Genomic DNA, 15,619 nt, shown 5'->3' with positions numbered 1-15,619 from the left:
TATGATTATTCAATTCAATTTTATGAAATTTTACTATTAATTAAATTGCGTAAGTCTTTAAAACAGCCATAACTATTATGTGATTAAAAAGTCGAAATTATGGGGAAAGAGATTGACTTTTCTGTCATAATTTCGACTTTTCATCTCATAATTATGATTCACAAAATCTTTTATTATTATTTTTTTTTTACTTGTGGCATTTTTAAAAACTTGTATACACACACACACCAAACTATATTATACATTCAAAAATATTCTTGAAATTTACTTTTGTAAATGCATTTGGCTGATGGATTTATCCATAGTGACTCATATTGCTTTCAAGGTACATTTTATCAGTTCATGCATGTCCTAGGAGTTAATCCTACAGCCTTTACATTGCTGGCACCATGAACTACATGAATATTATCAATAAACTCCATAATCATAATAGAAGTTAGAACATAACCATACTAGTTCCTACGTTTGAACAAAACACTTAAGGGATTCAAATACAAACAGGCTAATATGATTCAAATAAAACATAAGGTTGCATATGATGCTTTTAATTTCATGTCTGGAAGGCATTACATGTTAGTATGCAAAACAGTTTTGATATCAGTAAGACATCGGAAAATACAGCTAAAAAAAGCACCAACCTGCCAAGATTTTTCATCAAACTTCAGTCAAATTTTCTTTCAATCTCAATAGATGGGGGGGGATAAAATAAAGACGTGATGTGTCAGTCAATTCAAATCACAAATATTCCCTAGAGGAGTAAACCATCATTGCAAAGGTCATTTGGTCAGTTATCTTTCACGCTGACTCACAACTATTGACCAGCATTGGCCATGTGACTCTTTCAACACATTCACATCTGTGCTGCAGGAACCCAAAGGTAAACGCAACAACACTGTCTTACCACTGACTGCAGTTGTACTAGAACATTTCTCATGTGTTTCTCATTAATAAATACGCTTCAAAACATCTGGCAATAACCTATTTTAATACTTAAACATACAAAATGCTGAAAAAATGCAAAACTGTAACAGTGCATAAACAAAAGTTGAAACGTGTCTAAAGCTTGGCGATGTAACTGAAAAGAATATACACTAAATAATATATATTTTGTTTAAAATATCCGAATGAAAAAGCACATTCGTTTTCTCAAACCCTTGAATATATATATGTTTATCTAAACAAAAATAGCATTTAAAGATTGCCTTTCCACCTGGAGATCCTCAAGATAGAGTGGGAGTGTGGAATGTGAAGCGAGCGAGACTGAGGGTGTTATGAGGACGCCACCATCCGCACTCGCTGAGGGGGGGTTAAAATCACATTTTTTGCTGCCTTGATGGTATTTTTCATCAGCATGGCTACAGTCATTGGTCCAACACCGCCTGGGACTGGAGTGATGAAGCTGGCCTTCTTCCGAACTCCTGTGGAGACGGATTACAAGTCATGTCAGAAAGCTCCTTATCGTTAACATTTAACATATTTAATCATGCAGATTTACAGTCAGACAAGTAGGAGAACAAACACCCCTCTTCATGTTGTCCCTTTAACTTATGCCTTGATTAAAACACATTTAGAAGAACGGATATTTTTATATTTTTTAAATGATGAATGCTAACAATTCAATTAAAAAACTAAAAAGGATCGCAAGGCAGTAAAAGTTTTAGTTTAGCTTCTGCTGCAGAATATTGTCATGATTTAACTTCGTGTCATGTTTATTTTTACCTGTTCATAAGAATCAACACACCAAAAAAACATGGGATTTGCCTAGTAAAAGGTGGTTATATTGCTATATCGATATATTTAACGTTGCATAATACAGTACGCAAGTATTTAAATTACATAATTCCAATCAAAGTCAATAGGATATTTTTTAAAGTCCCCATGAAATCAAAATTGACCCTATTTACTTTGTTAGCGCATATTACCAGTCTTGTGGTGAACAATTAATCCGTGCAAGAAAATATTAAAAAAAATATTTTTTTACCATGGTAATCTTTAATCAAAATCTGAAAATGCCCCTCCCCTCTGCATTGGAGGACCTTCTCCGATGACGTAGGTTTGAGGAATTGGTTTGGGCAACGCGTAACCACTCCCCTCAAACCGTTAGTCTGCTATGAGCAGAGATGGAGAGGAGGAGCGCTAGAGTAAAACCCTGCCCTCTGTTCAATATTCCCTTTCACTGGGAAATACGTCATAACACTGGAGAAAAGTCGTTTGCAACTTCCGGTTCACGGGGACTTTAAACCATACTCAAACTTCCTTAAAGAGGATCTATTATGCCCTTTTACAAAGTCTTGATGTTGTTTTTTGGTTTTCAAGCTTGAATGTTGATTATTTTCCTCATATACTCCATTGTTGCGGCTCCTCTCTTCCCAGTCTGTCAGTAACGCTCTGTTTACTTCCTGTCTCTATGAAGCCCCTCCTTCTGAAAAGCACACTGTGCTCTGATTGGTCGGCTGGAGCAGTGTGTTGTGATTGGTCGAGCACTTCGAGTGTGTTTGGGAAATGTCCCGCCCCTTACCATAACCACCAGCTTAACACACCACTAACTAACTCAACCAGTCCCCGCCCCTTTATTCTGAGTATTAATTATTTAAATAAGGGATATTGTGACGTGTTTGTCAATAGAGGCGTTTCAGGGAGTTCATAAACAGTGACACTGATATAGAGAAGAACTGGAACTTTGCAGAGCTTTTTAATGCTCAAACAGCAACATTACACACTAAAGAAAGATGAAGGTAAAAAAAATAATTCACCCAAGACTGATATTATAAGATATCCAAGCACAAAGATTAAATTAACTGAGAAAGTCTTAAAGGCATTTAGCCTATTATTTCAGCAACTACAGAAAATCACACAACTAGTTGCGTTTCCTTCTTACCTTCAAAGTCCACATCACCAACAAGTCTGTTTTTCCCAGTCAACGGGTCCAATATTCTGTTGATACCAACATCTATAACAGCCGCGCCCTCCTTGATCATATCAGCAGTGATGAGGTTAGGAATACCTGAAGGGATAATGGTGTTCGTCAGTCAGTGAGCACCACACAGAAACACACGGCGGCAAACATGCATTAAGATCAATTTCATTTGCAAATTGAAGTTCGTACCTGCAGCAGCAACAATGATGTCCGCGATTTGTGTGTGCTGACGGAGCTGTTCTCTGGGAGTGTAACGGTGGGAGATGGTCACTGTCGCATCACCTGAAACAAAACAGCCAATTATATTAATGCCTAACCGAACCTCATCAGAAGTGCTCGTGCGTTTGCTTCATTCTCTCACCTCCCGGGCGTTCGTGTTTCCCGTCTGTGTGCAACAGCATTGCGATGGGCATGCCAACGTTCTTGGAGCGACCGGCCACCAACACATTCTTACCCAGCGTCTGTATGCCTACGAGAAACAAGATCCAGTGAACACAAGAACAACTGATATTTTATACCATGTTTGTTCGGCCTGAATATTTGATTTTGATCTGTTTGATCAATTTGATCCGATCAAACTGTTTAATGCACAGGGAGTTCCAGTCAGTTTAATCACCGTTCTATATTACGTTACGTTATACGTTCTATACAGTGAGCGATTTCTGAGAAACGCTGTTGTAAGCGGATTAAACCGAGCACCAAAACTCACTTGTAGCCAATCAGCAGCAAGGGGCGTGTCCACTCATGAGGGGGAGGGGCCTGTGTTGCATAAGGCTTGTTAGACCCCATTTACACGTACATGGTTATTTTGAAATACGGAGACATTTCCCTTCGTTTGTGCCCTTCATTTACATGCAAACGGAGAATTCACCTCTGAAAACGATTCTTTCTAAAAACTCCGGCCAGAGTGGAGATTTTGGAAAACTTAGTTTGCACGTTTGCATGTAAACTGAGTTTTAGGCAGCCGACGTCACAGTATGCGACAGAACTTGCACCTGCGTTAAAAATGCGACCAGAAAGAGGAAGTGATTCGTTGCTGTTGTTGCTATTTTCGGGATTCTGATTGGCTAACGTGGGATTGAGCTTCTCGTTACACTGACACCTACAGGTTTGGCATGCTCTTGACGGCATATATACACGGGTTCCTGTAAACTAACACTTTTCTGAAAGTTTTAAAAAAGTAGACCCCACTTTATTGATAGTATAGGGTTATGTTGAACTTTATTCTTGTACAAACAGACTTTATGTAGTATTAAGCAGTACATAAAGTATTGAATGAAAATGTCTCTGAAAAGTCTGTGTATTTGACAAATATTGCATTTATTTCACTCCAGCTGTGGTAAAGTATGCAAACACAGCGCAAGAGTCACTATGTCTAAATATTTGTCAATGTTTTTGAGTTTGCTCGCGAAAGTTTTGTGCTTTTTGCGAGAAAATGCAAAGTTTTTCGGGGGATAATTTTTCCTCCCATCATGCCCCTTTATATTATTACTTGGAGTAAAATGTACGGCTTGTTAAAGAAAGCTATTTCTTTTCTACAATGTCTAAAAGCTGCTGGGGTTTAAATTATGCTGTGCGATCAATAATGTGTTTCTCACCTGTCCGTTTTATAATCTCCCAGACTCCCCAGGGAGTGGCAGGCAACATAGTTGTCTGATCCAGGCACATGCGACCAACATTGACCACATGGAAACCATCAACATCTTTTCCTGGGCAGACGGCATTACACACCAGTCGCTCGTCAATGTGATCTGTGTAAGAGAGGGAACAATTTAAAAAAATTAGTCTGTATAAAGTGTTAATGTCCTTTTTAGAAACTCTAGCACAACCTGGACTAAAAAATAAAAATAAAATAAATAAATAATATAATAATTATTTCTAAGACCCTGATAATGTAAACGGTCCAATAACCAACAACTAAAGAGGCACATCAACTCTTGTTTATGGGCAGGGTTATTATCATTATCTAAAACCAAAAGTTGAGCTGCATGATTAATCGTTAAAAGATCACAATCTGGATTCAAACACCCACATGATCTTATTCATAAATGACAGCGATTCGGCTCTGTCTATTAAACCTTTGGCAAGTACGAGTACAGCGAACATTCAGATCTGCGTTCTGACCCAGAGAGAGCAGAGGTCATGTTTAGATGTGAAACAGCTTCACAAACAGTCTTTTCAAACACACCGTATCATTTTACAATAATTCTAATGATCATAGAAGTACTGGGATAAAAGTTTATAGATCGGATCTAAACTAATGTTTACAGTAGTGATCAAAATAGAGTAAATCACAAAACTTGACACTTAAAATAATGATTGTATCGATTACATCATTACACCAGTAGGTGGCGACAAATGACTGTTAAAAAATTAGTCATTGAATCGTTCACTCAAGAGATTTGTTCAAAAACGCTGATTCATCCAGTAATGAAACAAGTGAAGTCTTTATGAGCGAATCATTCATTCAACCTGATTTTTAACATTTTAAATTGACTGCAGCAATTAATATTTGGTCAGAATCTGTAGTAAATCACGTGTTATTTTGTTTAGTTGTCTATTCAGATTTGTGGAAGAATCGTGATCTCTTTTTAAAACCAAAAAAAGCTTAGGCCTAATTCTCAAATGTATCAATAATCGTGCAGCTACAACGATAAGTATTAAACACATTTCTGTTAATTGAAATAAAGCTGGAAATTCTTTTTTTTTTAAATAAAAGTAAAAAAGTACACTAAATGGAAATGAGAAATATTGCCCTGGCAATAAACTGAAATAAGCTTAAGTTGGAGCTCTGAAATGAATTACTGGAAATAGATCAAACTGAAACTAAACTAAAACTGAAATCAAGCCTAAATAGCACAAAAAAAATTTGTTTTAAAAGCACAATTTTTTTTACTAAAATTAACATGAAAACTAAAAACCTAAAAATAAAAGCTAATACAAAATATTAATAAAACTAAAATGAGCGCTGGTTATGGGCAGTTATCTTCGGTTAACCTACCAGGAAGTGGAAGCTGTACCAACAGACCATCGACTCTGTGATCGGAGTTGAGATTCTTGATAAGGTCGAGCAGCTCCTCCTCACTGATAGAAGAAGGCTTCAAGATGGTCTCGCTACTAATGCCTACACAGAATAAAACAGAACAGTGAATCAATATAATGTAATGCAAAGATCAAGACAAAAGGCTGGATTACACATTTATGCCTCAACGAGTCGGCTCTAGTTGCCAAAACTCAGACAAGGCCTGCAGATTTTGGACAGTCCCAGTTGGCACATTTCACGTGCAGTGAAAGACAGACACAGATTGTTTTAGCTTTACACTATAATTTCATCCAGTCGCAGGAATTCAAACTTGCTGGATATTTTGAGCTGATTTTAGACACGTTCAATTTCACATCCGAAATTGCGTACTATTTCGATATTGTTTTCACTTGCATCACTTCTCCTAGCATTATGTTTCTGCATTCACTTGTTGTCTTCTGAATGACTTAAAAGTAGCGTGTCTTTAGTTCACGATGCACAAAGTTGCAAGTGTATGATGGCTAGTGTTTTAAAATCTGTAAAGAGTTTAAAAGTTATTCCAGCTTTAACACTAAAAAGCACTGAAGAAAACGTGCATTTATGAGAAAATGTGAATGTACTAATGCCAATAGGGACCAATATAAGGCAAGGCAAGGCAAGGCAAGTTTATTTATATAGCACATTTCACACACTATGGCAATTCAAAGTGCTTTACACAGAAAGGAATAAAAATAATCACAAAATAAAAGCAAGGAAAATTAAAACAGTTATTCAAAATGCTTTACATAGAAAGGAATTAAAGTATCACGCTAAGGCAATTCAAAGTGCTTTGCATAGAAAATAAGCACAAAATAAAAGCAAGGGAAATTAAACCCATTATAAAAGGCCCCTCGCCAGCGTCAGGACCTGTAAGGAGTCATATGTACACTCAAAATAGATTTGCTCACTGTATTCAGCCAACAGCGGAAAGTGACACGCATCGCTTACATAGACATCTACAGCAATACCGAGTTCAAGACTCACAGCTGCTGTTCAGAGACTATCCGTTCTGATTAATAAAAAGCATTAAAGGGATAGTTCAACCGAATATGAAAATTCTGTCATCATTTACTATCATTTACATAGACTTTCATTCATCTTCCACACACAATTAAAAATATTTTAGTGTCTCGATTTAAAATCCATGCAACCAAAATTTTGACACTTTAAAAGTGTCATGAAGACATCGTAAAACTAATCCATATTCATCCATATATATTTTAATTCAAGTCTTCTGAAGAGACTCGATCGTTTTATATGATGAACAGATTGAATTCACGTTTTTGTTCACTTATAAATATTGATCAGCAAATGGACAGAGCACTCGAATATTGTTATTGGAATCTCAAATGTGCTTGGAAACCATATCTGATGTGCTCTATGTTTCTTTGGAAGATCTGGATTCATATGGATTACTTTTAAAACCACTTCTATGATATTTTGGTTTGTGTGGACTTTCAGTGGAGGGATGGAAGACTCTCGGGTTTCATTAAAAATATATTTATTTGTGTTTCAAAGATTGGATCGACATGAGGGCAAGTTTTTGGGTGAACGAACCCTTTTAGCCTTTATATCAAACGGTTAAGAAAAGTGTCCAGACTTTTAACTGGTGGTGTATATGCCTCATTTAAAGTCCCCCTGTGGTGAAAATCAAGCTTTTAATGTTGTTTATATGTCTATGTGGTGTTTTTAATATGCTTTAAGACAAACCATGTGTAAATTCATAAGTCGACAGCATTGCTGAGTATTTTCTCCTTAAAACTGCAGTGAACCAAAGACAGTCTCAAAAACACGCTTTGAAATCGCTGGTGTTTCTGACGTCACAAACTACCTTGTAACCAATCAGATCAACGAGTGATCGTCAACCAGTGGATCTCTGAGCTGAGTGAGTGAGTGGAGGCGGGGCTCATTTGCATATTCATAGAACCGTGCATACTAAGTGAGGCAAGAGTGTCGAGTTACATTCAAGATATTTTAAGGCATGACAATTTGTTTTTTTTTTCAAGGAAAAAACATTTAAATATGTAATTTTGGTGATCAAAGATGAGTTTAGATGAGACTTTAATTTTTTTCCCAAACAGATCCACGAAAAAGATTAAAAAACGCTGTATTCTGCTGCCAATCCAGTAGATGGCAATGTCACTTTGTTAAGAAACACTACGCACCCATAGACTGAACACGCATACTCATGACGTCACAGTTTCCACAAATTGGTGTTTTTGTAGTTTACACGGAGACAATAAGGAATTCAAAAACTTGCACTTTGAAACACTTTTTTGTGTTTTCAGGCCCCAAAAACGCTGTTGTCATTTAAATGAACGGCCAAAACGGCCCTTAAAATCCCTTGATATATGATTGTACCTGACGACAACCTTGTCTGGTAGAAACGTTACAGTTTATTAAAGTGTGACGGGAGCAGATAACCCGTATCTTACCCACTTCCGCTGCGGCACGGGTCTTATTGAGAACGTACGAGTGACTGGCGGGATTGTCTCCCACTAACACTACGCTCAGGTGAGGTCTTCGGTTCCCAGCGGAGACCCACTCCTCCACATCGGCACGCGCCTCGTTGCGGATCTGACGGGCCAGCTTTCTGCCCGAGATGATCACAGCATCTTGTCTGGAAAACAAAAGGTCAAAGATTGGAGGGCAAAATTTCACAGCAAAGAACAACAATTCTGCTTCTGATCTGAACACTTTTTTTTCCCAGGTGAAATTTATTGGTAACACTTTACAATAAGATTCGTTAGTTAATGTATTATTGAATTAATGTTAATGTATTAACTAACATGAACAAACCATACATCTGTTACTGTATTTGTTCATCTTTGTTAATGTAAGTTAATAAAAAATACAGCGGTTTATTGTTTGCTCATGTTAGTTCACAGTGCATTAACTAATGTTAACAAGATTTGAATAAAGTATTAGTAAATGTTGAAATTAACATTAACAAAGACTAATGAATGCTGTATACGTGCAGTTCATTATTATTAGTTCATGTTAACTAATGTTAACTAACGAACCTTATTGTAAAGTGTTACCAATTTATCTGTTCATACAATATCCTCAAACACTCCATGGCACCAGCGATTGCCGCTGGGAGTCCCGGCTGTGGGCTAAAGATAAGCTCTGTGCTGGTGTGATTATAGACTCTAAATAAAGACATATGGACAATAACCGAAGATAACAGGCCACCATTGAAGAACGTCAGAGCATTCTTGCATCATTTGTAAAGAGAGACTTCTAAATTGTTAAATGTAGGAGCCTTATCCAATAGCAACAAAAAGATATATATTTTTTAATAATTAGTATACATAAGGCATAATATAGCAGTCAATGCAAATGTGTGAACATAACTTACTATTCTCTGCTCTGCAGTTTTACATGACGCTTTGATGAGGCATATTTTTAATCAGAAGTCAAACTGTATGTAGAACGATAGACTGGAGCAATGGACAATGCGTGAACTGATAAAATGCATACTTTGAAATCTATGTCGATTTTGATAAAGGAATCTGCCAAAAGCGCAAATATAAACATTAAATGGCTGATCTTTAACACCGTTAGTGTAAACAACCGTTAACTATGGAATATTTAAGAATCCACAAACTATTTTCTCGAACAAAATTAGCTTTTCCCATGATCACGAATTAATTTTCTTGTGATCTCGACATAAAAGCTGATTGCTCGAGATTGAGTTGTTTTCGCTAGCTTTTTCTTAGTCAAGACTGGTAACAAAAGACATCATTAAGCGTAATATACTGCTTCTTTTTTTATTACTAGTTTATTTTACACAGAAAACACTTTGAAAGTTGACATGATAGTTTTTTCTTCCCTATTGTGATGTTTATTCACGAGTAAAAACGGCTTCACGATCAAGAAACAATTTAGGCGGGACTTGGATCAATGTGGTTTGCTATTGGTGGATCTCATGTGAGTGACAGGTAGTCCCGCCCACGCGCCAGTAAACACGTCATCAGAGATGAAATGTCTTTGCAAGATTGGAAGTTTTTTTTTTTTTTTTTTTAAGATTACGAGGGCACACGACTTAAAAAGAAATGTGCACGGATAAGTACTGATAATGGTCGTGACTTCAATTTACGAATGTATCACATGTGTATAATGTTTTCAGCACAGCTAAATTAATCCCACTAAATCACTGACGACGCGGAGCATAAATTAAAACGGGTATGTGCTCAATTTGAGCCATCATGCATATAACGACCACTACAAATCATCCACACATGAGCACAGAAATTAGAAACTTGACGCCGGCTGCATGCAAGCAGTTTGTGACATTACATCAGCCGCGCGCGCTGATCGGGGGCGCGCGCGCAGATGAAGTGAACAATTAAACCGGCTTTTGTTACGTAACATAACCAACCCATCGAGAACGAGTCTCATGTGACATGCTTTTACATCTCAGATGTAGAGGTATAACTAATACATATTAACAGTTCCGATGTATATATGACAACCAGTTTTAGTTTATCTAGAGCGGATCAACACAGTGACACTCGTATCCCTTATTCTTATTCTATAACTTATTCTATAAACGACTGAGAGAGGACAGCTCTTGGACACTTACCTTGAAGATGACAAATGAAAACTACATGTCTGATGATGAAAATGCCGGCATAGTTTCCGCAACGCCCGGAGTGTAGCCATGGTGCTTAATATGAGCAAATAAGAGTCAAATATTGAAAACAGCTAAGTGACCCAAAACAGACCAGGTGGAAAAACGGCAGAAATGTGTTCAGACTAACATCTAGAGTACGTTTTTAACCCCGATGCCCCTGTGCGTGGCTATAGCGTCACTACACGATCCCCGATGGGAAACTAACTCCCGCCCCTTGATTCAGAGTGCGCATGCGCAGTGTAAATATAAGCTTTTGGCAGACGGGGAGATTTTGACTTACAGTTGTACTAATAATTGTTATGTAATTGTAGTTAAAAGTACCGAACAAAACCGTAACAATATCCGATTCGTATAGATGAGGAGGTTTTCCCCTTAGTCAGAACGTAACTTAGGCGTTTTATGTCTATGGTTTCATATCACTTAAAGGGAACCAATCGTAGACATTTCCTGAATCTGTCTTCTACGCCTACTTATATCTTTCGTCTCTGAAACATCGAACTTCGAAGAGTAGGCCTACTTATAAATAGTGTCTAAAGGCCTTTGAGGATTAACTTTATCGCAGTAGAAAGTCGTATCGCCTTATAAAAGTTTTAAGAGGGAAGAAAAGAAGCGGATATGAGTTTCTTGTTGTAAGTATTTAGCCGATGCGACTGTTCATACTTTCTTTTTCATAACCGCATATTGCAGATGATATGTAATGTGGAAGTGCACCCAGCAAAAAAAATAAACCAAATAATATTTCCGATAACATTAAACTTTTAAAACTAACAACATTTCCGGTCGACATCTGTTCCTGTGTTCATGGCGTAAACATATGCTCTGCTCAATACACAAGCGTGAAAAGTTCCTTTAACTTGGATATGGAAGAATAGTGTGTATTTTTTCTTAGCAATCTACGATCCATCTTTTCTTTGAATGTGTATATTCGAGATTATTTGGGTTGGATATGTCTCTAACTTCATTTCTAGGCTGTAACATTAATACAAATTGATCTGTCTGACGTCATATTCTTTTTTTATAACATTGATTCCCAAAGTTTTTTTGTTTGTTTGTTTTTCTCATACAACTTATTATTTTACTTGGAAAATATCACATTCATGTGACGAAATGGGCTAAGCATAACTGTGAACATTATATAAAAGAAATTAACAAATATGGCACTGCTTTAGATAATATTAAAAAGCCATTTTTACTTCTTCTTTTTTGTTTTTTTTTTGTTTTACTTCTGGCATACATTATTTTCCCCTAATACATCTCTATAAAAAGCATGAAAGTTTCGACTCAGCGTTTTTTGAATTGCAAATCTTCTTCTTTTCAGTTCTAGCCCTCATGTTCCGTTGATATATATTGTGTAATCAATTTTAACCACATCTCTGCATTTTTCTGACTTGATGCAACATGTGACTTATTTTGTTATTATCGTAGTGGAAACCGTTCATCAAAGACATTCAAGCCCAAGAAGAATATCCCAGAAGGCTCTCACCAGTATGAGCTTCTGAAACATGCAGAGGCCACTTTAGGAAGCGGTAATCTTCGAGCCGCTGTGATGCTGCCGGAGGGAGAAGACCTGAATGAATGGATTGCAGTCAATAGTGAGTGTGTATGGAAGTATTGTTGAGAAAATAATTGATTTAATCATGATTATAACGCTTAATCCGTACCCATTTATTTCAGCTGTGGACTTTTTCAACCAGATCAACATGCTCTATGGCACGATCACTGAATTCTGCACAGAAATCAGTTGCTCTGTTATGTCTGCAGGACCCAGGTACAATAATACAGCGTCTCTTCAGTGCTTGAGTATTTTCCCTTCAGCAAAATAACAAATGAATAGTAGGCTGAAAAACTGCTAGCATACATGAATTATGCTGCCTTGCTCATTAAAACATAAACACTTATATATATATATATTTTTTTTTTAAATAAGTTAGTTAAGTTCGTTTTTTAACCAATTATTGTAGTAAAAGATTTTTTTTAACGTTGTTATGAGGTTGGTAAGTTTCAAAAGGCGAAAAAGGGAAATTATCTTCGATTAGAAGCACACCTTCAAGTTGCTTGGCACAAATACTGTTTATATATATATATAATATACTCTCAAGTCAATTAATAGGGATTAATCACATCTAACATAAAAGTTTGTGTTTATAAAAGTTTGTGTTTATTGGCATCCTGGCCAAATTTGAGGAGATTCCCCCCTTCCATATGTGAAGTGCATTGAGGACCTTGAAAAGCGCTATATAAATGTAACAAATTATTATTATTATATAATATGTGTGTGTACATATGTGTACATCTATATCTATCTATCTATCTATCTATCTATCTATCTATATATATATATATATATATATATATATATATATATATATATATATATATATATATATATATATATACACATACATACATACATACATACATACATATGTACACACACATATATTATATAAACAAACTTTTATGTTAGAATCTTTTATTTAATGAAGAGTATAAATGGTATACAAAAAAAATATTGTGTATAAACAAATCTCTGTCTTGCCCGATAAATCAATAGGTATGAGTATCACTGGGCTGATGGGACCAACATCAAAAAACCCATCAAGTGTTCTGCGCCCAAGTACATCGACTACTTGATGACCTGGGTTCAGGATCAGCTGGATGACGAAACCCTCTTCCCCTCCAAGATCGGTTCGTTTGATCCATTCCACTTTGCAGTGCAACCTTTTTCACACAGACTCGGCCAAATAACTTCTCAAATTAACTTTATTCTTCCAGGCGTTCCGTTTCCCAAGAACTTCATGTCCGTGGCGAAGACTATTCTGAAGCGTCTGTTCAGGGTTTATGCTCATATTTACCACCAGCACTTCGACTCGGTCATGCAGCTTCAGGAGGAAGCTCACCTCAACACCTCCTTCAAGCATTTCATCTTCTTTGTACAGGTCAGTGCATGAACACACATCCAGTAGATCCCGTCCACCTTATTCCTGACGAGTTTACTGCGTGTTGAATTATGGGTGGCTCTTCCGGTTTGGGGAACTTCCATTCAAAAAGGCTGAAACGAATCATTTCAAATCATAAGGTTGCCCTACAAATAAAGCTGATCTGTCAATTTTCCTTCATGATTTATTTTCAGACATCATGAGAATAACGTTACACTTGTTATTTTAACGTGACATGTTATAACAAGAATATCTACGGCAAGAGCTCTTTTCAGTCGCTGCTTTCTTTTCCTCGTGATTATTTTCTTTTTTCCCTTTGCAATCCGCTGTAAAAGTATAAAAAAGGACAACATATGCTGCACATTTGTGCTCTGTTCTCCCGAATTTAATCTACGATATATTCCATTAATAATTCACTGGAATGCATGAAGAATCTCTCATTATTCTCCTCAAATCCTCACGTCTCTTTCCAGGTTTGTTTTCACAGGTAAATGCAATTTATAATCTGTCAAAATGACAGAAATCACTTTGAAATAGTATCACGAATGCTGAACTTAATGAACATTTCTGATTAAGGCAACATTAGTTACAAAATACAGATATATATATATATATTACTACAGTGATATTTAACCAAAGACTCGCGCTTTTGGGGTTATCCGGTCTGTTGAAAGTACCTTGTTGATGCTTTTACACTTTTAAATTTCCTTTTAATGTTCGATGGTTGAAGTGTGAGTAGATTAATGTCATCTCATTGTGACACTTTTTTAACGTATTGCGTTCATAGAGCTAGTCTTTCACTGATTGTTTACAGATTAACAGAAGTTACACCCATAATTCACACAAAGCGTCATGGGGCGTTAGAATAAGGTGGAAAGTTAGTTTTATTTAGAATTTGAAAAGGCAGGATATTGAATAACAAACCCCTGAAATGTATCAAACATAACACATACTCAAGAGAACCTTATGTACCTAATTAAAACAACAACAAAAAGAAACGGGTGGAGTTAAACAGACACACAGAGGGAGAGGTACCGTATAGGTAACAGTATGTACCTGTGACGATTTCTTAATAGTTTGGGCAAGACTCTTCTTGAACTGATTTCTGTTTTTGATTATTCTTCATAGGAGTTCAATCTCATCGATCGCAGAGAGCTGGCACCCCTTCAGGACCTTATTGAGAAACTAGGCAGCAAGGATAGATAGAAACTGCTATTAATACCATATTCGGTGGCCTTAATGCATTTTCCAGAGAGCCTTTCTTTTTTCCTGTTCACTTTTTGGAATCTGAAATAGCTGTTAGTGCACAGTGAAAGTCTTTGCAATATCTCAGCTGTGCTTCCCTAAGTCTTTCTTGAAAACTCTGTTTTTTCTGTTGTCAGTATTACACTGTAGCCCTTATTTTTGACATGTATTGGTGATGGACTGGGATATGAGACTATATCAGAGTTTAGTTTTTATGGGAGTACAACTAAAACCTGCTTTTTATAATGTTTCGGTGGAAAAAAGAGAACGGTTTATTTTATTTTTAGTTTATTTTATTTTTAGTTTTTTTTTATTGTTTTGTTTTGTACAAGTTTGAAGACAAATGTTTTTTTTTTTTTATGTTTTCATTTCTTATGTGATTGCATGTTCAACAGTGAAGATTATTACAATACCTTTTACAAGAGTTGGATTTATATCCAGCAGTATTTCATGCTAAATTTTATTTTTCCTTTGATTTTTATTTGTTGTCACAATGATTTTCTACCATGTTAGACCATCAGATTTTCTTGAAAAACATTTTAACCTGTTAATATTTAGAATTTAGCCAATGAAGTTGGTAAAGATTCCCAAATGCTTTTTAAATTATGAAATGGTTATTCATTAATACTTGCTGAACTTTTTATCTTATTGAATTTTGCGTTGTTGGTATTTTAAGACATCTTACAAAAAGTGCACTGTAACAAGTATTGTATTAAAGGATTTTTTTGTTGTTCTTTTAACGTTGTTGTAAGTTTGGTAAGTTTCAAACTTCTTTTATTTTTGCAATTTGCCAATAAAAAAAAACTTTTATTTTGACA

The 15,619-nt window shown here is 36.1% G+C and overlaps 2 protein-coding genes across 3 annotated transcripts; one reads left to right on the top strand and one right to left on the bottom strand.

Moving 5' to 3' along the window:
• Positions 1-189: 189 nt before the first annotated feature.
• On the bottom strand, positions 190-10,989 carry mthfd2 (methylenetetrahydrofolate dehydrogenase (NADP+ dependent) 2, methenyltetrahydrofolate cyclohydrolase). The gene is made up of 8 exons (XM_081366321.1): positions 10,567-10,989; positions 8,414-8,598; positions 5,919-6,041; positions 4,516-4,668; positions 3,279-3,386; positions 3,107-3,199; positions 2,879-3,004; positions 190-1,418 (listed from the first exon to the last, which is right to left on the bottom strand). Exons 1-8 carry the CDS (start codon positions 10,644-10,646, stop codon positions 1,270-1,272), a joined length of 1,017 nt encoding a protein of 338 aa, XP_081222447.1. The 5' UTR covers positions 10,647-10,989; the 3' UTR covers positions 190-1,269.
• mob1a (MOB kinase activator 1A) lies at positions 10,787-15,617 on the top strand. 2 transcript variants are annotated; one of them, XM_081366330.1, is made up of 6 exons: positions 10,787-11,246; positions 12,043-12,209; positions 12,292-12,385; positions 13,172-13,305; positions 13,393-13,556; positions 14,685-15,617. In XM_081366330.1, the coding sequence occupies exons 1-6, from the start codon at positions 11,233-11,235 to the stop codon at positions 14,760-14,762; spliced, it is 651 nt and encodes a 216-aa protein (XP_081222456.1). In that variant the 5' UTR covers positions 10,787-11,232; the 3' UTR covers positions 14,763-15,617. The 2 variants fall into 2 exon arrangements, with proteins under 2 accessions (XP_081222456.1, XP_081222455.1); XM_081366329.1 differs by having other exon boundaries at positions 11,100-11,246; positions 13,172-13,556.
• The last annotated feature ends 2 nt before the right edge of the window (positions 15,618-15,619 follow it).

The sequence above is a fragment of the Scardinius erythrophthalmus genome (assembly GCF_964197995.2).
Source record: "Scardinius erythrophthalmus genome assembly, chromosome: 5".
NCBI classification, from domain to species: domain Eukaryota; kingdom Metazoa; phylum Chordata; class Actinopteri; order Cypriniformes; family Leuciscidae; genus Scardinius; species Scardinius erythrophthalmus.
The sequence above is the reverse complement of the archived record's forward strand: the minus strand, read 5'-3'. Positions and strand labels throughout refer to the sequence as shown.

Excerpts from the sequence above, each read along its gene's own strand:
- mthfd2 (XM_081366321.1), bottom strand. The coding sequence starts at position 10,646 with ATGGCTACACTCCGGGCGTTGCGGAAACTATGCCGGCATTTTCATCAT. Across the intron at positions 6,042-8,413 it reads CCGTGCCGCAGCGGAAGTGG|GCATTAGTAGCGAGACCATC; the intron begins GTAAGATACGGG and ends TATTCTGTGTAG. Across the intron at positions 3,387-4,515 it reads GGAGATTATAAAACGGACAG|GCATACAGACGCTGGGTAAG; the intron begins GTGAGAAACACA and ends TGTTTCTCGTAG.
- mob1a (XM_081366329.1), top strand. Across the intron at positions 12,210-12,291 it reads TGAATGGATTGCAGTCAATA|CTGTGGACTTTTTCAACCAG; the intron begins GTGAGTGTGTAT and ends CATTTATTTCAG. Across the intron at positions 12,386-13,171 it reads GTTATGTCTGCAGGACCCAG|GTATGAGTATCACTGGGCTG; the intron begins GTACAATAATAC and ends ATAAATCAATAG.